We start from the raw sequence: 24827 nt of genomic DNA, 5'->3' as shown, positions 1-24827 counted from the left end.
CTGTTATCATCTTCAATGCCCTGTACCAACATAGAGCAGAGCAGCTATCTGAACGCTACTCCAACAGAGGTCGATTATCTTGTTAATAATTTTACCTCCTCACTACGTACGACTCTGGATACTGTAGCTCCTGTGAAAACTAAGGCCTCAAATCCGAAGTACCTGACTCCGTGGTATAATTCTCAAACACGTAGCCTAAAGCAGATAACTCGTAAGCTGGAGAGGAAATGGCGTGTCACAAATTTAGAGGATCATCATTTAGCCTGGAGAAATAGTTTGCTGCTTTATAAGAAAGCCCTCCGCAAAGCCAGAACATCTTACTATTCGTCACTGATTGAAGAAAATAAGAACAACCCCAGGTTTCTCTTCAGCACTGTAGCCAGGCTGACAAAAAGTCAGAGCTCTACTGAGCAAACAATCCCTTTAACATTAACTAGTAATGACTTCATGAACTTCTTCACAAATAAAATTTTTATCATTAGAGAAAAAATTACCAATAATCATCCCACAGATGTAATATTATCTACAGCTACCTTTAGTACCATCGATGTTAAGTTAGACTCTTTTTCTCCAATTGATCTTTCTGAGTTAACTTCAATAATTAATTCCTCCAAACCATCAACGTGTCTTTTAGACCCCATTCCTACAAAACTGCTCAAAGAAGTCCTGCCATTAATTAATGCTTCAATCTTAAATATGATCAACCTATCTCTAATAATCGGTTATGTACCACAGGCCTTCAAGGTGGCTGTAGTTAAACCTTTACTTAAAAAGCCATCTCTAGACCCAGCTGTCTTAGCTAATTATAGGCCAATCTCCAACCTTCCTTTCATATCAAACATCCTTGAAAGAGTAGTTGTCAAACAGCTAACAGATCATCTGCAGAGGAATGGCTTATTTGAAGAGTTTCAGTCAGGTTTCAGAGCTCATCACAGCACAGAAACAGCTTTAGTGAAGGTTACAAATGATCTTCTTATGGCCTCTGACAGTGGACTCATCTCTGTGCTTGTCCTGCTAGACCTCAGTGCTGCGTTCGATACTGTTGACCATAATATCCTATTAGAGCGATTAGAACATGCTGTAGGTATTACAGGTACTGCACTGCAGTGGTTTGTATCATATCTATCTAATAGACTCCAATTTGTACATGTAAATGGAGAGTCCTCTTCAGACACTAAGGTCAATTATGGAGTTCCACAGGGTTCGGTGCTAGGACCAATTCTATTTACATTATACATGCTTCCCTTAGGCAGCATCATTAGAAGACATAGCATAAATTTTCACTGCTATGCAGATGACACGCAGCTCTATCTATCCATGAAGCCAGATAACACACACCAATTAGTTAAACTGCAGGAATGCCTTAAAGACATAAAGACCTGGATGGCCGCTAACTTTCTGCTTCTTAATTCAGATAAAACTGAGGTTATTGTACTCGGCCCTGAAAATCTTAGAAATATGGTATCTAACCAGATTCTTACTCTGGATGGCATTACCTTGGCCTCCAGCAATGCTGTGAGGAACCTTGGAGTCATTTTTGACCAGGATATATCCTTCAACGCACATATTAAACAAATATGTAAGACTGCTTTCTTCCATTTGCGCAACATCTCTAAAATTAAAAATATCCTGTCTCAGAGTGATGCTGAAAAACTAGTTCATGCATTCATTACTTCCAGGCTGGACTACTGTAATTCATTATTATCAGGATGTCCTAAACACTCGCTGAAAAGCCTTCAGCTAATCCAAAATGCTGCAGCAAGAGTCCTGACAGGGACTAGAAAGAGAGAGCAGATTTCTCCTGTTTTGGCTTCCCTTCATTGGCTTCCTGTTAAATCCAGAATTGAATTCAAAATCCTGCTCCTCACATACAAGGTCTTAAATAATCAGGCCCCATCTTATCTTAATGACCTTGTAGTACCATATCACCCTATTAGAGCACTTCACTCTCGCTCTGCAGGCCTACTTGCTGTTCCTAGAGTATTTAAAAGTAGAATGGGAGGCAGAGCCTTCAGTTTTCAGGCACCTCTTCTGTGGAACCAGCTTCCAGTTTGGATTCGGGAGACAGACACTATCTCTACTTTCAAGATTAGGCTTAAAACTTTCCTTTTTGCTAAAGCATACAGTTAGGGCTGGACCTGATTTATTGGCTACTCTGTACAAACCGCCCGGGGAGGCAGTTAACGATGGCTAAGCCCACATGGACTACAGGGCTCTGGCTAGCTGCAGGATTTTCAAGGGTCTGGAGCTGGGACTCCAACTCAGTGATCCAGACTTCTAAAGCTACAAACAGGCTGCATTTATTATAATTATAATTTGCAGGTGATTAAGCAGAAAGTGTGCTTTGAATAAAGCACACGAGGTTACACTGTGGAAGAAGTTATTATCTAAAGGTTTCTAAATAAGGGAGCTACACAGATTAGTGTGGAAGAGGAACTCGCACCTGGAGCTGAACAACAGCATCTGAAGCTTCAAAGATTCTGCGGGCCAGGCCTTTGTTTTGTCTGCTCATCACATCCAGGAAGGAATAATCCACATCATTTCCAAATCCAAGACAGTACAGAGACATGTTTCCCCCAATAGCTGTACGCACATTCTCCTGGATCTTACCAATGTTACTCTCTCCTACAAATGCATGCATGCAACACACAAAGATAAAAATGCTAAATGCAATGTAATGTTAAATGTTAAATGCTGAACAAACATAATCTGTCCTACAGCATGTTTGCACTCTACATACTTACCCTCATTTGGCATTCCATCAGTCAGTAATATAATCATATCTGCACTTCTCTCTGGTAGCCTCTCCATCTGTCTGTCTTTGACCAGCATGTTTACAGCTTTCAACACTGCATCATTAACATTGGTCACTAAAAGTAAAATACAACTGATTTTTTAAAATGCATAAACTATTAATGTTATTTGTGCTGTTAGTTGTTTGTTTGTTTGTTTTTTTGCTTTGTTTGCTTGTTTTTTTGTATTTCTTACTTCCTCTGCTATTTATTCTTCTGATGTAATCCATGGCTTCAGTTATGTTTTCCTTTGTTGCTTTGGTAAGTGAATCCTTCCAGGTTTCAATAACAGAATCAAACAGGATGATGGCAAAATGGTCGTCTTCATGGACTTGTTGAAGAATGGCCAGCATAGCTTCTCTTGTCTACAAAGAGTCAGAGAATGACGTGTGTCCACGTGAACTTTGACATATTAGAAGCACATCAGGGGTCAGAACAACTTCTTACCTGCACAATCTTTCTTCCACTCATTGATCCACTTATATCAATCACAAAGACCACATTCTTTGGGAGTTTGGGTAATTCAGGAGCAAAGAAGTGCACAAAGTATCCATTTACAATCTGAAGAAGAGACACATTCCAAAAAGTAATGAATTTTAAAACAATAGCGTAAAAAATAAAAAAGATTAAATTTGATCTTCTTCAGCACTTGGAGCTTTCACTGACCTGTATGTCCCCAAGGTTCTTCTCTCGCTTCACATCATAGCTGACAATAAAATCTCCATCAATAAGTGTTCCATCACAACCTGGACACTTCCTCTGCTGCTCCATGGTTGGTGAGAAGGAGATATGTGCCTAAAAAGGGAATAATACATACACAATTATGATCCCAACTGAGATTCAACCATGCAATAAAATGCAGCGCAATAATCAGAAAGTTCATTATAGATGATCATCAATTGTATGAAGGTACCTTTCTGTCTGTGACAGTTTTCTCCACCAGAGGGAGCAGCTCATTCGAGAGGAAGGTTGCATGGGCGTCAACATAAGAAATGCCCTGAGGCTCATAGATGTTTGTCACAATCTGTTTCCACAAAGGCAAACATGGAGAGAGGAGATCATTTCTAATGTAAATCAGGAAATCAACCTAAGAGGGTTAAAATGTCTTGATGCATGCTTAATCATCCAGGTAAGGAAATCCCAAAAAGTTGATTCTGTTCATCTGGATGTACTGTTTTCAGTGCAAGAAACATTTTGTCACTCATCCAAGTCACTTCTTCAGTCTCAGCTGACTGCATGTTTGTCCAACCTTATAAACAGTACCTTTGCACAATAACTGAAAGTAGCCAAAGGAGTTTGCAAAGAAGAGCGTCTGGACTTCTTTAAGTTGCTTGAAGACGTTTCACCTCTCATCCGAGAAGCTTCTTCAGTTCTAAGGTCAAATGGCCGAGAGTCCCAGATTTAAACCCAGTGGGAGTATCCCCCCAAGGAGGGACAAAGGACCCCCTGGTGATCCTCTAATCACATGCGCCAAGGTGTGAAAGCGGGTGTGGGACCTAATCAGCCAAGGTTTCGGGTGAGCTCATTGTGAAACCTGGCCCCACCTTGTCATGTGAATTCCTGAGGTCAGATGGCCCAGGATGTGAGTGGGCGTTAAGTCGTCTGGGGAGGGAACTCAAAACTGGATTATAGATGGCAGACAGTTGGTGTCGTAAACCACCGCCTCTGTTCAAAGATGGTCGCTCACAGTGGACATAGATGGCCTCTTTCACTCCTCTTTCAAACCATCTGTCCTCTCTGTCCAATATGTGAACATTGGCATCCTCGAAAGAGTGACCTTTATCCTTAAGATGCAGGTGGACTGCTGAGTCTTGTCCTGTGGAGGTGGCTCTTCTATGTTGTGCCATGCGCTTGTGAAGTGGCTGTTTGGTCTCTCCAATGTAGAGGTCTGGGCATTCCTCGCTGCACTGTACAGCATACACCACGTTGTTCAGTCTGTGTTTTGGAGTTTTGTCTTTCGGGTGAACCAGTTTCTGTCTGAGTGTGTTGCTGGGTCTGAAGTACACTGGGATGTCGTGCTTGGAGAAAACTCTCCTGAGTTTCTCTGATACACCGGCTACATAGGGGATGACAATGTTGTTGCGTCTGTCTTTCTTATCCTCCCTCGCTGGTGTCTGATCTTCTTTTCTGTGCCTCTTTGCTGACTTTATGAACGCCCAGTTAGGATAACCACATGTTTTCAGTGCTTCCTTTACGTGTGTGTGTTCCTTCTTTATCCCTTCAGGCTTAGAGGGAACATGTTCTGCCCGGTGGTGTAGGGTCCTAATTACTCCAAGTTTGTGTTCCAGAGGGTGATGGGAGTACTGAAAGTAGCCCACTGAATGAACAACGGGCTGTGAGGTCAGTTCCTTGATCATTAATATGCAAATTGTCATGACCATTGATCAGCAACCACTTATCAAAGACCATTGATCACTGATCAGTGAATGACCTCACAGCCTCACATTGTTCATTCAGTGGGCTAATTTCAGTTATTGTGCAAAGATACATTTTGATGAGTGACAAAATGTTTCTCCCACTGAAAGCACTACAGCCAGATACAAAGAATACATTTTTTGGGACACCCTAAGTAGAAAATCTAATCAAACATGGATTCACCTGAAAGTCCTGAACCAGTGTTTTGGGTTTGACTCTGGTCAAAAGCTCATATCGGCCCAGTTTCCTCTGAAGGAGCTCCTCATATGTCAGGACAAAGGTCACGTTGCTTTCAGCTGCAATATTGACAGAGACTGAAAACTTCTCCATCTTTCTTCCAGAAGCCCTGGGAAAAACAACAACAAGAAAACAGCACAGAGACATCTGACAGCTGCTCCAGTGAATTTACACCATCTGTGTTTGTGGTTCATTTGGACGACTCACTTGACGAGTCCAGCAGTCTGTCCAGAGGAAACAGCCTTCTCGTACTGTTTCTTAGCTTTCTCTTTCTCCTTCACCTCTCCAACATAAACCTGACCCTCAATTTCCCTGTGAGGCACAAAGATGGTGATAGACATGAGGGATGTAAAGCACATGAATTGACTGCATGATAGTGACAAATTCAGCTTTGGAGCACAGCTGTAAAATGAAGGACTGTCCTATATAAACTGTCAGAACGATTAGAGAGGAAACAGACTAACATGCTGAAGTTTGTGATGAAAGCAGTTTTGGGCAGCTCCACTTCAAACAAGATTTCCTGTGACGAGTTTGCTTTGTTGAACGCCTTGGAGGTCATGACAGTGTGGGCAAAACGAGAGGTCACAGTGCAGTCCACTGTCACACTGTACACCTCCACCTGAGACAGAGAGACAGAAGGAAATGTAAGAAGATAAAAATGAGTTTCTCTGCATGAATCTGATTTTTTAATCTGAATTAAATCAACTATCACATGCCATGTGTAATGAATCAGCATATAAGAAAAGAGCTGCCCTTTTATTTTCTGTTTAAAACACAATTGTTACTCTGCTCAGATCTTCACAACAGCAGCAGGTGTTGCATAAATGTACAATTTATAATCTCTCGACACTTTTTTAACACTCCTTCTTAGTATCACATCACTAAATTGAGCTGAGAGTATTTTACAAATTTTACCTGTGTGCTGTTCATCTGGATGGACTAGCTTAATATGTCCACCTGCTGTTTAAAGGAGTTTGCTTTCTCCTTTCATGGTGCAGCGTTGTTTTGGGGGGATTTTTTTTTGCCAAACTGACCTTTGGTAACTCACATATTTGTTTATACGTTAATGATCTCTAGTTTATATCAAGTGTAGTGTTTGAATTAAAAAAGCCTTTCAGAGTAATGAGAGGCTGTTATAACGAGTTTGCTCATTTGGGGAAAGTAAGAAGAAGACAGGAGAAATCTTTGCAGGTTAATCAGCAGCTTGGACACTACACTTTGATCACACTGCTTGTTTGGCAGCCATCACTTGAGGTCCCTGTGAGCTTATCCACACATCCCATAGAGAACAACAAGCAGGTTTCTCTCCATGAATCTGATCTGTTAATCTGAATTAAATCAATGATCTCCCATCACCATTATCATCACCGGGAATATGAATGGATACTTTTCTTACCATTGCTTCATTTGTACTTCTTCTCTGTAAGAAAAAAGGGCGATAGATTCAGTTCACACATAGTCTCTTTGTCTTAGTGAAAACACCTCATTAGGTTTAAATCACTGTTAAACTGCAGTTTCTGGTACTGCGTCATATCAGCTCAATTTCAACATAACACAGATCCCACCATTTTTAAGACATATCTACTGGTAAACTGATAAATACATAAATATATGGTGGAAATGTAGATCTTAGTGCTGCCTTATTATTTTTTAATGTGAATCGTTTGCAAAGTACCTGCAGTGATCTGGCAGCGCCTCTTCTTTCCTGAAATACACACACAGGATATTACAGAGATTACATGAAGCAAGTTGTAAGAAAAAGCTTACAAAAAACTCAGACACAGTTTGTGATTAAGTTTTGCTTTTTTGTTTTAAATTAAATTACAGGACTACTTTCTGAGGTCAGCGCTGTCAAAATCATACCACAATGTTTTTTCAGTTTCATATCACAAAAATGTTTGACGTTACCTGTATGGCTTCATTGTGCCTGGAGATGACCAGAGCTCCCGAGGCTGAGCTGCTCAGCCAGAGGCAGGCGCAGCCCCACAGCAGCAGCAGGCGAACACCCAACAGTCCAGACATGCCCAAACTCTGACTGAACACTGGCTGACTTCAGTGCAGAGCAAAACTCTCAGTGCCCTGTGGGAGGGACACGTATGTGTGTATTTTCCTATATTGACCAGCTGCCCTGAGCTCAGTGTCCAGGAGGCTGTGAGGTGGCTGTGAACCACAAAGATAATATTTGCTAGATTGTGGATGTTTGGAAGAGTGAAACCAATCAATACTTATTTAAACACTTAGCAAAGTGACAATAAAATCGACACCAGTGGTTTCAAGATTAAGAAAGAAATCTGAAAAAGTTGATTCTGTTCATCTGGACGTAACGTTTTCAGTGGGAGAAACGTTTCATCACTCATCCAAGTGACTTCTTCAGTCTCAGCTGACTGCAGGTTTGTCCAACCATATTGACAGAGACTGAAAACTACAGTGCTTTCTTCCAGAAGCCCTGTAAACAAATAAAAACAAATAAAAAAAAATAAAAACACAACAACAACAACAACAACAAAAAGACTATCACACTGTCACACATTAACAGCTCCAGTTAATTTGTACAGTCTGTGTTTGTGGTTCATTTGGACGGCTCACTTGACGAGTCCAGCTGTCTGTCCAGAGGAAACAGCCTTCTCGTACTGTTTCTTAGCTTTCTCTTTCTCCTTCACCTCTCCCACATACACCTGACCCTCAATTTCCCTGTGAGGCACAAAGATGGTGACAGACATGAGGGATGTAAAGCACATAAATTTACTGCATGACAGTGACAAATTCAGCTTTGGAGCACAGTAGTGAAATGAAGGACTGTCCTATATAAACTGTCAGAACGATTAGAGAGGAAACAGACTAACATGCTGAAGTTTGTGATGAAAGCAGTTTTGGGCAGCTCCACTTCAAAAAAGATTTCCTGTGACGAGTTTGCTTTGTTGAACGCCTTGGAGGTCATGACAGTGTGGGCAAAACGAGAGGTCACAGTGCAGTCCACTGTCACACTGTACACCTCCACCTGAGACAGAGAGACAGAAAACACCTTAGCAGATGTACATAAAGGACAGAGTCACTGTCCTTTATCCTCTTAAGCCCCAAGCCTACCTGATCTCCTGCTGTTTGCCCCCGTATCAGGGGGCGTTGGGGCTTAACATCTGCACAGGCATATGTGAATACTGAAAATGTGTTTTTCTGGATGCACTCATCCCTAAGCTTTATTTCTGTTGTTTGGCACTTTGGTCAGCCTTGTGCGTTTTTAAAGTGCTACAGTGGCTTGCAAAAGTATTCGGCCCCCTTGAACTTTTCCACATTTTGTCACATTACAGCCACAAACATGGATCAATTTTATTGGAATTCCACATGAAAGACCAATACAAATTGGTGTACACGTGAGAAGTGGAACGAAAATCATACATGATTTCAAACATTTTTTACAAATAAATAACTGAAAAGTGGGGTGTGCGTAATTATTCACCCCCCTTTGATCTGAGTGCAGTCAGTTGCCCATAGACATTGCCTGATGAGTGCTAATGACTAAATAGAGTGCACCTGTGTGTAATCTAATGTCAGTACGAGTACAGCTGCTCTGTGACGGCCTCAGAGGTTGACCGGATTGAAACCAAATGCAAAAAAGTTGTTAATGTTATGAGGTGAGTAGCTGGGAGGGGTTGGGGAGCGAGCTCTTCTGCTTTGAAAAGACTTTACCAGGCATTAATTAGATCTCAAAGTCAAGTCAAAGTCAACTTTATTTGTCAATTCTGCCATATGTACAGGACATACAGAGAATAGAAATTTCGTTACTCTCAAACCCTAGATGAACATTTAAATATAAGAGAGTGATTAAAAATGCAAGTAAAATAATTAAAATAATTTAAAAAAGTAAAATTTGAATAAATACAGTACAATTTTACATATACCAAAAAAGCTATACAATATACCATATACAATATTCAGGTAACGGTAAATGACATTGAGTGTAAACCAGGCAAGGTAGTGCAAATAGGCAAATAGTGCAAATGGAGATTTGGTAATGTACGGTAGGAGATAGTGTAACAACAAAGTCTTATGAGGTAGTGGCAGTCCAATGCTCCACAAGGTGACTAATAACTGGTGCAGGCCAGTGAGTGAGTCAGAGAGTGTGTGTGTGTGTGTGTGTGTGTGACAGAGTTCAGTGAGACCGTGGAGGAGAGAGGGGAGAGGGGGCAGAATCGGGAGGGAGTTAAGCTTCCTGACAGCCTGATGGATGAAGCTGTCCTTCAGTCTGCTGGTCCTGGCCTGGAGACTCCGCAGTCTCCTCCCTGACGGCAGCAGCTTGAAGAAGCTTTGCATTGGGTGCGTGGGATCAGCCGCTATGCAGAGGGCTTTTTTAGTGAGACGGGTGCTGTAAATGTCCTGGAGGGAGGGGAGAGAGACACCAATGATCCTCTCTGCAGCTCTCACTATGCGTTGGAGGGTTCTATGACAGGACGCATTGCAGGCTCCAAACCACACAGTGATGCAGCTCGACAGGATGCTCTCGATGGTGCCTCTGTAGAAAGTGTACATGATGGGGGCTGGTGCTCCTGCTCTTCTTAGTTTGCGGAGAAAGAAGAGACGCTGCTGTGATTTCTTGGCCAGTGCTGTGGTGTTGTACGTCCAGGAGAGATCTGTCTTCAATTATGGGTGTGTGGCATATGGTTCAGCAGCTCCTTCTGTGTTGAGACGTTTGGATGTTCTGCAATCGGAGATTAGAGTGTGCTGTAGAACTTTTAAAATGTCTCCTGTCAGTGCCCTACAGGTGGAGATGGGAGAAATGCCCCTAGATCTTAGGAGGAAGCAAGTATCGGTGAATTAATGGGTTCGTCTTGGTGGTCATGGTGACGCACATCCCACAAAGGAGGTACTTTTGGAATGCTGGGAGTATGGAAGGAGTCAGAAGGATCATGGGCTAAGGAGTGTCATGTGTATGACCTTAAAATCTGTCCTGCAGTAGTGTTCCCTGTGGTTCCTCCATGGTTATTGGAGACCCCTCCTGTGGACTGGTACTTGCTGGATCTGAAGAGAAAATTGAAAGGAAGAGTCGATCTTGTTTCAGCATTTCATTTTCAAAGCTCGAATGAATACCCTGAGTGTATTCATGTGTTCACGGATGGTGCTAAAAGTCCAGATACTGGAATTACAGGGTTTGGAATAGCAGTTCCGTCAAAAAATATTGAAATAAACAGACGCACTTCGGATGGACTGGCAGTGTACACGGTTGAAATGGTAGCAATTTTGGTGGCATTGAAATGGGTAGAGTGTTCAAAAATCAGGCAGGTGGTAGTATGTTCTGACTCGGCAGCTGTTCTTTCAAGTCTACAATCATTTTGTTCGAAGACAAGGCAGGGTATGCTGTATACTATTCTGGAGACTATAAGCAGAATAAGGTGTTGTGGTGGCAATATTCACTTTCTTTGGGTGCCAGCTCATGTAGGAATCAGTGGAAATGAAAAGGTGGATAGGTTGGCAAAAGGAGCGTTGACTAAAAATAGGACTGAGATGGAAATTAAAAGCAGCGGATCTGAAGCCAAAGGTATTGTTTGGAGGCAGGTTGTTCAGGAGTGGCAGAAGCGGTGGGATTCAGGGAGTAAGGGCAGGCACTTGTATCATTTTAGGAAGGAGGTGGCAGGGTGTAGGTTGTATAGGGGTAATAGGAGAGAAGAGGTGGTCACTGCCAGGCTTAGACTGGGACATTGTGCATTAAATAAAACACTACAGATGATAGGAGAACATGAGACGGGGCTTTGTGGAGTGTGCCAGGAGGAGGAGGAGACAGTAGAGCATGTAATACTGCAGTGCAAGGGTTATGATGTGGAGAGGAAAGTTCTGCAGAATAGATTGAAGGAGCGGGGAATTGGGGAATTTAATCTGAAGAGTGTGTTGGAGGGTAGTAGGGCACAGGTGAGGGAACTGGTGGGGTTTCTGAAGGTTATAGGTGTTTATGAAAGAGTGTAAGGTGGGGGTTTTTGGGGGGTTTTTTTTTGGTTTTTTTGGATACAGATAGTAATCTCACTGTCTGACCCATACTCCGGAACAGTAGGAGGCGGTAATGCTCCTTTACGTTGGTTGCCAACCGCCGTTAAACACAAAGAAGAAGAAGAAGAAGAAGGCCTCAGAGGTTGTCTAAGAGAATATTGGGAGCAACAACACCATGAAGTCCAAAGAACACACCAGACAGGTCAGGGATAAAGTTATTGAGAAATTTAAAGCAGGCTTAGGCTACAAAAAGATTTCCCAAGCCTTGAACATCCCACGGAGCACTGTTCAAGCGATCATTCAGAAATGGAAGGAGTATGGCACAACTGTAAACCTACCAAGACAAGGCCGTCCACCTAAACTCACAGGCCGAACAAGGAGAGCGCTGATCAGAAATGCAGCCAAGAGTCCCATGGTGACTCTGGACGAGCTGCAGAGATCTACAGCTCAGGTGGGGGAATCTGTCCATAGGACAACTATTAGTCATGCACTGCACAAAGTTGGCCTTTATGGAAGAGTGGCAAGAAGAAAGCCATTGTTAACAGAAAACCATAAGAAGTCCTGTTTGCAGTTTGCCACAAGCCATGTGGGGGACACAGCAAACATGTGGAAGAAGGTGCTCTGCTCAGATGTGACCAAAATGGAACTTTTTGGCCAAAATGCAAAACGCTATGTGTGGCGGAAAACTAACACTGCACATCACTCTGAACACACCATCCCCACTGTCAAATATGGTGGTGGCAGCATCATGCTCTGGGGGTGCTTCTCTTCAGCAGGGACAGGGAAGCTGGTCAGAGTTGATGGGAAGATGGATGGAGCCAAATACAGGGCAATCTTGGAAGAAAACCTCTTGGAGTCTGCAAAAGACTTGAGACTGGGGCGGAGGTTCACCTTCCAGCAGGACAACGACCTTAAACATAAAGCCAGGGCAACAATGGAATGGATTAAAACAAAACATATCCATGTGTTAGAATGGCCCAGTCAAAGTCCAGATCTAAATCCAATCGAGAATCTGTGGCAAGATCTGAAAACTGCTGTTCACAAACACTGTCCATCTAATCTGACTGAGCTGGAGCTGTTTTGCAAAGAAGAATGGGCAAGGATTTCAGTCTCTAGATGTGCAAAGCTGGTAGAGACATACCCTAAAAGACTGGCAGCTGAAATTGCAGCAAAAGGTGGTTCTACAAAGTATTGACTCAGGGGGCTGAATAATTACGCACACCCCACTTTTCAGTTATTTATTTGTAAAAAATGTTTGGAATCATGTATGATTTTCATTCCACTTCTCATGTGTGCACCACTTTGTATTGGTCTTTCACGTGGAATTCCAATAAAATTGATTCATGTTTGTGGCTGTAATGTGACAAAATGTGGAAAATACTCGAATACTTTTGCAAGCCACTGTATATAAATAAACTATGATGATGAAGCTTCATACCGGTCCAAAAATGTTTGTGATGCCTCAAAGGCATTTATGTCATTTATCTTTTATTTTTGCTTTAAAATAATTCATTTACATACATTTAAGTAATAAAGAACAGTGAAAAGGTTAAAAAATGTTAAATGAGAAGACTTTATTTTGAAGGCCAACTTGCCAATAACCGCACTTCCTGCTGGGTTACCTGTATTGGTTGATTTTTCTGTTTTTGACTCTTCCTGGTTGCTCTGAGAGGGAGAGTGACATGCTGGTTATGCTCTGAGGCTTACCCACAGCCATCTTTGAAACAATGTTCAGGCAACGCCATAAGTGTATATATTTCATGACAAAGATGTTAACACAGCATAAATAACAGTAGTTGTTAAAAAAAAAAAAAACTACATTTTATTTGTAGTTCATACAGGTCGATTTGTACGTGTTAAAAAGAGGCATTTGCTTTGATGATCATTACTGCTGCTCAAGTTAACACAAAGATGCAAAATCATATTTTGAGTTATTTCATAATGCAGCATTTATGTAAATCAGATTAGTTTTTCTATTTTGTATTTCTTTTCAACTACAGTTTTTACCACTTGTCAAATGAAGATTCTGAGAGTAAAAAGTCAACTCTACAAACACCAAGCTAATCCTTTGTATTCATTGACAAAGGTTTAGCTTGGTGTTTAATCAGAGTTGCTACACTCTGCAACAGAACACTATAATGATTATTTCTTAATGGGACTTTCAGAAGAAGTCGTGACAAAAAAAACCCATACATTTCTCCACATTTTTTGTGACACTTTTATTCATACTCTGCTTTTCTACTTTTTATCATGCCAAAAGTAACTTGTACCTGAGTGGTGGACATGGTGAAGGCCGCATTATAACATGGGCATGCATGGCTGCCAGTGGAACCAGGCCACTAGTGTTTATTGATGATGTGACTGCAAAAGTAACCACACCTGACTTTCTAAAGAAATTGTACATTCTTCAATGGCCAAGTCAGTCACCTGATCTCAAGTCCACCCAATGTTAAATACAAACCATAATGCAGAGAGACCCACAAACAAGCAGCAACTGTAGGTGGCAACAGTAAAGGCCTAGCAGAGCATCTTAAGGGAGGAAGCACAACATTTAGTGATGTCCATGGTTTAATCAAATATTACATTTTTTTACATTCACATTTAAATTGATGTAAACGTTTTTTCATTAATTTTGATCTTCTCAGACTTGGGGACTATGTATAAAAACTAGATGTAATCCTTAAACAGTGTACTTAGGCAAAATTGCAAAAAATGTTTCTTTGTTCCAAACATCGTGGAGGGCAGTGTGTGTGAACAAACATCCTTAAATAAAAAATCAAATCCAGGCACACATCTTCTCTCACTGACTCTCGCCTGACTGTAATGCGCTTCTTCAAGCCCAAAACACACTAGATTTTTAAATATATGTTTTTAAAATTTTCTTCAGCATCGTTTTGAGAAATATGGATTAGATAGAAACAAAATGTTGGCATGTTTACGATGCCTGTTTCACATTTTCATTGCCCACTTATAACACCCACTTTTACCAGTAGCTGAGATTACAGTTATAAAGAGAACTGCGGCCCTCAACAGCAGTCCCAGTTTCTCATGTACCCCGTTGGGAAAATTAATTGCCCATCCCTGTTTTGAAAGTGTCAAAGTTAAATACATTTTCCAGTAAATAGGAGGAAACACGAACAGTGTTTGAAACCATGAAAAAGGGACACATATTGGCCAATCTTGAGCACATCTTTAATGACTGTTTTGCACATATTTTAATGCAAGGAAACACTGAGACAGTCTCCAAGTACTTGACACTGTTAAGTTTATTATGTATACAGCACTATGAATGAAAGCTGTCTTGTGTTGGTTGCTGGTTATTGGTGCTGTAAGTGTCTGCGGATTTGAATATTTATTTAAACGAATTGCATTGTGATGATTTCAGCAGCTGGTGCGGCTGTGTGGCCTCTTCTTAAACAGATTTAAAAAGGCCGGAAACAATGTAGTCTGTCACATGTCCGTCAATGAGGCCAGTCCCATTATTGTGAATGAACCAGCACGGAACATTTTCTCCGTTCTTCACATCGCCCCTGAAATCCCTCTGCCAGCCTCTGTGACAGAGAGATGTTTCATTTAGAAAATTCACACTGCGAGAGCACAGACACAGCAACAACACATTTAAAATTCATTTTGCATGCAAACACTTCCAGACTGAAGTCTTTAGTGTACCTGGTTACATTGAGCTCCTGTCCTTTCACGTACATGGTGGCATCTGGTTTCTCTGGGACTTTTCCTGGATGCAAGTCTGCCACCTCATAGTTAATCCCATGATAGAACTGACCTGGAGGATGGTAAACCATTTAAATTATAAAAATATTTGAATTTGGACCCTTTCTAACAAAGGTAATTTTAAATTATACCTAAATATTTTGAGTTTTGCTGTATTTGTTTTGCTCACACAAGAGATTATTGGTCCCATATTGTTGTTAAATATTATTTATTAATAATTGCATTAACATAGAAATATCTTAAAAATATCAGTGATAAACCACAAATTTAGAGAAGAAATGTGTCATGTTGTACCTAGCAGGCCATGAACACCAGGGGACAGGAGGTGACTGTCCAGGGTGTAGAAACCCAAGTAGTCCCGGTGGTACGGGTGCTTCTTCCACACTTTGTGAAGCAAAATCACAAACTTAACTGAATCTCTTAGTGTTACTGTTAGGCTGCGATCCTTGGTCACAAGAAGATCCACACTGTAGGAGAAAGAATAAAAATCAATCATAAGAGCTTGAAAAGAAGGCAGCCTGACTTCTTTAAGTTTCATGGAGACGTTTCATCTCACATCTAAGAAACGTCTTTGATTCAAAAACCAAAAGATGGAGAGTCCCAGGTATTTAAACCACAGTGAGGGCTGTGCCTTAGGAGGTGATCGTTGGCTCATGATTAATCATGCACATAATCACATGAGCCAAAGTGTGAAAAAGGCCGTGGATCATTACCACCAGACCTGTTGAGAGAAACCACTGTGAGACCTTGCCTCACCTGTAATGTGGCATATTGAGGTTACCTGACACAAGATGTTTTATATGGGGGGGTTGGTTGCTGTGACTTTAACAATGTAATCACTCACTTGGATCCTTTAATGGAGGCCGCGTCAGACCAAAGCAGTTTGACCCATTTGCCGTCCTGGAACAGCGAGATGTCCTCAGTGCTCACCTCTAGCCTGACCCCAAGGGTCTGGTGGACAATGCCAAAACGCCAAAAATAGGTGTTTATTTTCCCATCAGGGGGAGTTTTCTTGTCTCCAATAATCTCACCATTCACCAAAATACCTGGAGACAGTGGGATCCAGTCAGTCACATGATGTCCGGACTTTCTGGCACATATTGCATAACTCATGTGTAAACTGAGGAAAAAATATCAGTACAAGTTTGGAGCTATAAAATTAGAAAAAGAACAAGGACGACACTAAGACTGCATTTCCTAAGTCTTAAGACATTTGTGTACACGGGTCTGACCTGAATTTGAGTCTCTGACCAGGTTGAAAATGGTTCCTGGTTTGTCATTGATGTTGAAACACAAAGCATCACCTCGGTCTGGTAGCTCTATCATGAAGTGAGGATCTCCATCCACTGCAGGGGCCCCAGAATACAGTGACAGGAATAAATACATATTGCAGAAAAACACACAAGCAACATGACGTTCATGACGTTCCACCCATGAGAAGTCCACACTCATGGGTGGAACCACATCCATCTACTTCATTTTAGTTCCAGCTACATAATCTTAAGTGTTGTTGTCAGTGTTTTGAAACACTGATACTGTTTTGAGAAAAACAAATCTGTCCATCACAGGCTCTATATTAAAGATGGAGATAGTTTCTGGGTCCAAAAAGAGAAGCAAATGGAGATATCTTAAATCTGCTGTCACTCTTATGGCCAGCAGGGGGAGGCTTGTCAGGGTTTCAAAAATACAATTATATGTATGAATATCTTTGGGAAATGGCAATATCAGCAAAGTCAGACATCATACCTGGAGCACAATCTATCCTATCTGAACTGTATATGATGTACTTACCAAAATATGTGGGTCGTGGCTGGTAATGCTGTGGATACGACTGCGCGGGTATATAATTATATCCTTTGAACAGGGAGAATAAAATACAAATCAACAAATTGACTGTATCCCATAAATCTTTTTTGTGATTTATCGTAAAAAAAAAAATCACTTACCCATTTTTTCAGCCTGCTGTCTTTGCTCTGTAAGAAAAAACAGACAGATAACTGTTTTAAACTGGAGCTCCAGCTTCTGCTGGTATACTTCACTAAAGAGGAATAATATGTGGAAAATGTAAACTCAGTCACCAGTTCTCTTTATGAATGAGCTGCAGCCATGCTTTGCTTTTGTGGTAAAGCTTGACTGCAGCCATTTCAAAGTGACACTTGACACACACACACACACACACACACACACACACACACACACACACACACACACACAAGGTACATGTGCTTGAAGACGTTTCACCTCTCATCCGAGAAGCTTCTTCAGTTCTAAGGGTCAATGGTGGAGAGTCCCAAATAGGGACAAAAGGACCCCCTGATGATCCTCTACCTAATCACATGAGCCAAGGTGTGAAAGCGGGTGTGGGTCCCAATCAGCCAGGGTTTCGGGTGAGCTCGTTGTGAAACCTGGCCCCACCCTATCATGTGAATTCCTGAGGTCAGATGGCCCAGGATGTGAGTGGGCGTTAAGGCGTCTGGGAAGGGATCTCAAAACTGGATTATAGATGGCAGACAGTTGGTGTCATAAACCACCACCTCTGTTCAAAGATGGTCGCTCACAGTGGACGTAAATGGCTTCTCCCACTGGGTTTAAATCTGGGACTCTCCACCATTGACCCTTAGAACTGAAGAAGCTTCTCGGATGAGAGGTGAAACGTCTTCAAGCAACTTAAAGAAGTCCAGACGCTTTTCTTTCCAAGCTCCTTAGACTACGATGACCTGGATGACTGAGAACCTTCACAGACATACAACCAGTCCAGTGTTTTACATTTTTAAACTCTGTTTTCTCCAGGTACCTTCAGTCAGCTTGTCAGCAATAAGAGGGCTGCTTGTTGAGTCTTCGGTTTCGGGCTTGGTAACAACCATGGATGTGAGAGGGGTGACAAAGCTGTACTGCAGGGACATATCCAGGGCCTTGGCTGTTGTGTTGGCTTTCTCATCTGGTGTACCGCTCTTGCTGCCAGAAGGAAAATATATGTATTACTACAGGGAAATCTATAAAAGAACATCAAATCATTAAAATGAGCGTCCTGGTAAAAGAACAAGTGTCATCAAGGACTATATATCATACCATATTTCTTATGAGAACAATGTGCCTTAGCAATCGAACTGAACTGATTTAAACTGACCTCTTCTCCAGTAACTGCTGGATAGTGAGGTAGGCCCACAACCGCTCAGTAAAATCTCCAAAGATGTACTCCTCGTCTGGGTAAAAAACATCCCAGTCTGCGGCACTGACCTGACCCTGGACTCTGAAGTCTTCTTCGAGCTACAGGGGAAACAAAAGATAAAATCCATATAAATCAGAGTAAAACAAATAAATATAGGCTATATCTACTCAATATCTCAATGTTTCTGCCATTTCTTTTGTTTTTCCTTTTTTCCTCACCCCCTGTCCAACCACTTCCACCAAGAAGTTGTCAAGGTCGTTGTCCATTAAATGACCAGCCACAACAATCTCTGTGCCATTAAACAACTGGCTAAAGTGGCTGGTGGTCAGAGAATCCACTGCATTGTCAGGATAATGCATGTCCACCTCTAAAAGTAGAGGGCTGGCCACTTCGTCGTAGAAACCCTGAAATAAATACACACACTTTATCACATTTGCATGTTCCAATTTTCTATTGTAAACTCAGCATGAAATAGTGACAGCATATAATTCATAGGAATAGGACATAACTGCAGTGCTTTAAATGAAAATCTAAGAAATCATGACAATGTCTGTCTGGCTCCTGAAATCGAACCCACAGAAGAGAAGCCTGAAAACTGAAGGTTTTGCCTCCCACTCTACTTTTAAATAACCTGGGAACCACAAGTAAGAGAGCAAAGTGCTGTTGAGGTGCTACATTACTTCTTTTATGCTCTTTAAGAGAAGGTGGGACCTGAGTATTTAACACCTTGTATGTGAAGATTGAATTTGATTTGGGATGCAACAGGGAGCCAATAAAGAAAAGCCAGTATGGGAGAAATACATTCTCTGTTTTTAGTCAGTACTCTCAGTGCAACATTTTGGATTAACTGAAGGCTTTTAGTGAGATTTTTTAGAAGTTAGAAATCCATGAACTCGTTTTTCAACATCATTCTGAAACACGATAGTTGTAATTTCAGAGATATTGCGAAGATGCAAGAAAACAGTCCTACATGTTTGTTGAATATGCACATTTAAGGACATATCCTGGTCAAAAACAACTATGGGTTTAGGTTTTTTTCTGCAGCTGAAGTAATTAGTGTGTGTTATCTGGCTTCACTAATAGATAAAGCTTGCTATCATCTGCATAGAACTGAAAATGTATGCTATGCCTTCTTATTTTACTGCCTAAGGGAAGCATGTATAATGTAAACAGAAATGGTCCGAGCACAGAACCCTGTGGAACTCCATAATTAATCTTTGTGAAGAGGATTCCCCATTTACATGGCCAAATTAGAGTCTTTTAGATAGACTTAATTTAAATCATTCCAGTGCAGTACATATGAAACCCAAAGCTTCTTTCAAAAGCAACAAACTCGTTTTGAGTTATAATGGGGTGTGAGGTACTTCTGATTGGAGGCTATTTTCAGGGGAGCAGTCAGTGGCGGTTTTTGATATGGGCGACATGGGCCGTTGCCCAGAGCAGTAGTTTAAGATGACATAGAAACAAGATGCTATACACCATATAGCATCTTATATAATGCTATAATGCTATATAAATTGTGTTGATAGGCCAAGTAAAACCAGAGTCAGGATTAAAAAATGATAAAAGTCATGATAAGAAAAAAAATACTGTAGTGTAGTCAATAGTTTTGTTTTGTGTGTCAGAACAATGAGGCGACTGGTGAATGTCATAGTTGCTGCCAAAAAGCCACCAAAGGCAGACTGCAGTGTAAACGCTGTCTCCAGGTGGAAAATAGGAGTGATACATCTCCTGCTGTCATGCCTGCATGTATCAGGCTTGTGATGTGCTCCTTTATCTTATAGTGGATATGATTATTCTTTGGAGTGGCACAAATAATTTGTGCTGAAAAGAATGATACCAAACAAGGCAAGATAAATAATTTTTAAAGGTGAACTGTAGAGGTAAAATAACAACAATTATACCCTCGACCCAAGGGGTTAGACATTTTTTTTCAAAGTTACACAATAGTTACTTTTCCCAGCAATTAGTTACTTCTATAATATTGTAACTCAGTTAGTAACTCAGTTACTTTTGAAGAAGTAACTAGTAACTATAACTAATTACTTTTTGAAAGTAACTTGCCCAACACTGCAGGGGAGCCAGAAACAGGGTGCAGGGGACCAAACTCTACTCTCAACCTCTGTGAGAGTAGAGTTTAGGTAGCTGCTCTGCATTGTGTTGGCTAAGAGTCAGGCTTTCAAATGAATTCAAACTGTCTGGGTTGTTGTGGGCTGTTGTGGGCTGTATATATTATCTGAATGGGACACCTAAGAGGAGAAGGGGGTAGAGCAAAGTGCACCGCAGGAGAGGAGAGGTGTTTGCATAGATATATTTGTTTTCAGATGAAACACACTCAACCTTTTAATGAAGAAACAAATTATTATTATTATCTAAAGGTTTCTAAATAAGGAAGCTACACAGATTAGTGTGGAAGAGGAACTCGCACCTGGAGCTGAGCAACAGCATCTGAAGCTTCAAAGATTCTGCGAGCCAGGCCTTTGTTTTGTCTGCTCATCACATCCAGGAAGGAATAATCCACATCATTTCCAAATCCAAGACAGTACAGAGACATGTTTCCCCCAATAGCTGTAAGCACATTCTCCTGGATCTTACCAATGTTGCTCACTCCTACAAATGCATGCATGCAACACACAAAGATAAAAATGCTAAATGCAATGTAATGTTAAATGCTGAACAAACATAATCTGTCCTACAGTATGTTTGCACTCTACATACTTACCCACACTTGGCATTCCATCAGTCAGTAATATAATCATATCTGCACTTCTCTCTGGTAGCCTCTCCATCTGTCTGTCTTTGACCAGCATGTTTACAGCGGTCAACACTGCATCATTAATATTGGTCCCTAAAAGGAAAACACAATTCATGTTTTAAAATGCATAAACTATTAATGTTTTTGTGCTGTTAGTTGTTTGGTTTTTTTGTTTTGTTTGCTTGTTTTTTTGTATTTCTTACACCCTCTGCTATATAATCTTCTGATGTAATCCATGGCTTCAGTTATGTTTTCCTTTGTTGCTTTGGTAAGTGAATCCTTCCAGGTTTCAATAACAGTATCAAACCTGACGATGGCAAAGTGGTCGTCTTCATGGACTTGTTGAAGAATGGCCAGCATAGCGTCTCTTGTCTACAAAGAGTCAGAGAATGATGTGTGTCCACGTGAACTTTGACATATTAGAAGCACATCAGGGGTCAGAACAACTTCTTACCTGCTCCATCTTTCTTCCTCTCATTGATGAACTTGTATCAATCACAAAGACCACATTCTTTGGGAGTTTGGGTAATTCAGGAGCAAAGAAGTGCACAAAGTATCCATTTACAATCTGAAGAAGAGACACATTCCAAAAAGTAATGAATTTTAAAACAACAGTGTAATAAATCACTTTTTCAATTTGATCTTCTTCAGCACTTGGAGCTTTCACTGACCTGTATGTCCCCAAGGTTCTTCTCTCGCTTCACATCATAGCTGACAATAAAATCTCCATCAATAAGTGTTCCATCACAACCTGGACACTTCCTCTGCTGCTCCATGGTTGGTGAGAAGGAAATATGCGCCTAAAAAGGGAATAATACATACACAATTATGATCCCAACTGAGATTCAACCATGCAATAAAATGCAGCGCAATAATCAGAAAGTTCATTATAGATGATCATCAATTGTATGAAGGTACCTTTCTGTCTGTGACAGTTTTCTCCACCAGAGGGAGCAGCTCATTCGAGAGGAAGGTTGCATGGGCGTCAACATAAGAAATGCCCTGAGGCTCATAGATGTTTGTCACAATCTGTTTCCACAAAGGCAAACATAGAGAGAGGAGATCATTTCTAATGTAAATCAGGAAATCAACCTAAGAGGGTTAAAATGTCTTAATGCATGCTGAATCATCCAGGTAAGGAAATCCCAAAAAGTTGATTCTCTTCATCTGGATGTACTGTTTTCAGTGCAAGAAACATTTTGTCACTCATCCAAGTCACTTCTTCAGTCTCAGCTGACTGCATGTTTGTCCAACCTTATAAACAGTACCTTTGCACAATAACTGAAAGTAGCCCACTGAATGAACAACGGGCTGTGAGGTCAGTTCCTTGATCATTAATATGCAAATTGTCATGACCATTGATCAGCAACCACTTATCAAAGACCATTGATCACTGATCAGTGAATGACCTCACAGCCCATTGTTCATTCAGTGGGCTAATTTCAGTTATTGTGCAAAGATACTTTTTGATGAGTGACAAAATGTTTCTCCCACTGAAAGCACTACAGCCAGATACAAGGAATAGAAAATCTAATCAAACATGGATTCACCTGAAAGTCCTGAACCAGTGTTTTGGGTTTGACTCTGGTCAAAAGCTCATATCGGCCCAGTTTCCTCTGAAGGAGCTCCTCATATGTCAGGACAAAGGTCACGTTGCTTTCAGCTGCAATATTGACAGAGACTGAAAACTTCTCCATCTTTCTTCCAGAAGCCCTGGGAAAAACAACAACAAGAAAACAGCACAGAGACATCTGACAGCTGCTCCAGTGAATTTACACCATCTGTGTTTATGGTTCATCTGGACGACTCACTTGACGAGTCCAGCAGTCTGTCCAGAGGAAACAGCCTTCTCGTACTGTTTCTTAGCTTTCTCTTTCTCCTTCACCTCTCCCACATACACCTGACCCTCGATTTCCCTGTGAGGCACAAAGATGGAGATAGACATGAGGGATGTAAAGCACATAAATTGACACCATGATAGTGACAAATTCAGCTTTGGAGCACAGCTGTGAAATGAAGGACTGTCCTATAAAAACAGTTAGAACGATTAGAGAGGAAACAGACTAACATGCTGAAGTTTGTGATGAAAGCAGTCTTGGGCAGCTCCACTTCAAAAAAGATTTCCTGTGACGAGTTTGCTTTGTTGAACGCCTTGGAGGTCATGACAGTGTGGGCAAAACGAGAGGTCACAGTGCAGTCCACTGTCACACTGTACACCTCCACCTGAGACAGAGAGACAGAAGGAAATGTAAGAAGATAAAAATGGGTTTCTCTCTATGAATCTGATTTTTTAATCTGAATTAAATCAATTATCTCTCATCACCATTATCATCACCAGGAATATGAATGGATACATTTCTTACCATTACTTCATTTGTACTTCTTTTCTGTTGGAAAAAAAAGGGGTTGATTTACATTAAAAAATTATAAGGCTGCACTAAGCTCTTAATTTCCACTGCATATTTATATTGTTATTGGTTTACCAGCAGATATATCTTTAAATATAGTGTGATTTGTGTTATGTTGAAGTTGAGCTGTTATGACGCAGTATCAGAAACTGATGTTTAGCAGTGATTAAAAACTAATGAGCTGTTTTCACTAAGACAAAGAGACTATGTGTGAATAATTTGCCAAGTACCTGCAGTGATCTGGCAGCGCCTCTTCTTTCCTGAAATACACACACAGGATATTACAGAGATTACATGAAGTAAGTTGTAAGAAAAAGCTTACAAAAAACTCAGACACAGTTTGTGTTTAAGGGTTTTGGGTTTAAAAAAAAAGAAAATCATAGGACTACTTTTCTGAGGTCAGTGCTGTCAAAATCATGCCACAAAGTTATTTCAATTTCATATCACAAGAATGTTTGACGTTACCTGTATGGCTTCATTGTGCCTGAAGATGACCAGAGCTCCCGAGGCTGAGCTGCTCAGCCAGAGGCAGGCGCAGCCCCACAGCAGCAGCAGGCGAACACCCAACAGTCCAGACATGACCAAACTCTGACTGAACACTGGCTGACTTCAGTGCAGAGCAAAACTCTCAGTGCCCTGTGGGAGGGACACGTATGTGTGTGTTTTCTTATATTGGTCAACTGCCCTGAGCTCAATGTCCAGGAAGCTGTGAGTACTGTGAACCACAAAGATAATATTTGCTAGCTTGTGGAAATTTGGGAGAGTGAGTCCAATCGACACTTATTTAAACACTTAGCAAAGTGACAATAAAATTGACACCCATCGTTTCAAGATCAAGAAAGTAATCCGAAAAAGTTGATTCTGTTCATCTGGACGTAATGTTTTCAGTGGGGAAACGTTTCGTTACTCATCCAAGTGACTTCTTCAGTCTCAGCTGACTGCATGTTCGTCCAAACTTTATTTTTTACAGGCCTGAGGTCTGGAGACTGGCTAGGCCACTCCAAGATCTTCCACATCCCATCTTCATTGTTTTGGCTGAAGGAAGGAAGTACTTGTGTGGGACTTTACTTGTCCATTGGCTCTTCAGTGCCATGATATCGTCCTGTATCCATAGCAAAAAAACAGCCCCACATCATAATGGTTTACTGTTGTTTGGGTTATCTGTCATAAAGCTCCAGACTGAGGAAGCCAATATTCAGACTGGGTTGGAAGGGATCAAATACATATTTCTAAAGTAAGTGTAGGGCGGTGATATAGGAGACTGATATTTTTAATATTGGTCTACAGTCTTTTTATGCTCTTGGAATTAAAAAGTGAAGACCTGTCAGAAACTACAAGAGGCTTTTTAT

General features: G+C 41.1%; 2 protein-coding genes and 1 long non-coding RNA gene across 7 annotated transcripts in view; 1 reads left to right on the top strand and 2 right to left on the bottom strand.

Moving 5' to 3' along the window:
* The window catches only part of LOC102077211 (inter-alpha-trypsin inhibitor heavy chain H3), a 54236-nt gene extending 45759 nt beyond the window's left edge, over positions 1 to 8477 (bottom strand). The window contains exons 1-10 of one of the 5 annotated variants that reach the window (XM_025907439.1): positions 8031 to 8135; positions 7353 to 7890; positions 7120 to 7149; positions 6841 to 6864; positions 5909 to 6063; positions 5652 to 5756; positions 5391 to 5553; positions 3706 to 3816; positions 3459 to 3587; positions 3240 to 3353 (exon numbers count right to left, since the gene is read on the bottom strand). In XM_025907439.1, coding sequence (XP_025763224.1) covers positions 3240 to 3353; positions 3459 to 3587; positions 3706 to 3816; positions 5391 to 5553; positions 5652 to 5756; positions 5909 to 6063; positions 6841 to 6864; positions 7120 to 7149; positions 7353 to 7466 — 945 coding nt within the window. In that variant the 5' untranslated portion in view covers positions 7467 to 7890; positions 8031 to 8135. Of the gene's footprint in view, positions 1 to 3239; positions 3354 to 3458; positions 3588 to 3705; positions 3817 to 5390; positions 5554 to 5651; positions 5757 to 5908; positions 6064 to 6840; positions 6865 to 7119; positions 7150 to 7352; positions 7891 to 8030; positions 8136 to 8287 lie in introns of those variants that run through there. The other 4 variants (XM_025907441.1, XM_025907443.1, XM_025907440.1 and 1 more) reach the window with 4 other exon arrangements.
* A 5094-nt stretch (positions 8478 to 13571) lies between these two features.
* On the top strand, positions 13572 to 14855 carry LOC112846965 (uncharacterized). Its single transcript, XR_003220199.1, has 2 exons — positions 13572 to 14511; positions 14546 to 14855. It is a non-coding gene; the product is annotated as an uncharacterized LOC112846965 (long non-coding RNA).
* Positions 14588 to 24128, bottom strand: itih3a.1 (inter-alpha-trypsin inhibitor heavy chain 3a, tandem duplicate 1). Its single transcript, XM_019358679.2, has 22 exons — positions 23944 to 24128; positions 23709 to 23738; positions 23434 to 23457; positions 23139 to 23293; positions 22882 to 22986; positions 22621 to 22783; positions 21989 to 22099; positions 21742 to 21870; positions 21525 to 21638; positions 21274 to 21442; positions 21038 to 21163; positions 20744 to 20925; positions 18534 to 18719; positions 18274 to 18413; positions 17941 to 18101; positions 17093 to 17119; positions 16938 to 17000; positions 16379 to 16492; positions 15991 to 16192; positions 15441 to 15613; positions 15087 to 15198; positions 14588 to 14968 (listed from the first exon to the last, which is right to left on the bottom strand). Exons 1-22 carry the CDS (start codon positions 24055 to 24057, stop codon positions 14830 to 14832), a joined length of 2739 nt encoding a protein of 912 aa, XP_019214224.1. The 5' UTR covers positions 24058 to 24128; the 3' UTR covers positions 14588 to 14829.
* Between the last annotated feature and the right edge of the window lie 699 nt (positions 24129 to 24827).

The sequence above is a fragment of the Oreochromis niloticus genome, linkage group LG5 (assembly GCF_001858045.2).
Source record: "Oreochromis niloticus isolate F11D_XX linkage group LG5, O_niloticus_UMD_NMBU, whole genome shotgun sequence".
NCBI lineage: Eukaryota > Metazoa > Chordata > Actinopteri > Cichliformes > Cichlidae > Oreochromis > Oreochromis niloticus.
Note: the sequence above shows the minus strand (reverse complement) of the source record. Positions and strands in the feature narration are given on the sequence as shown.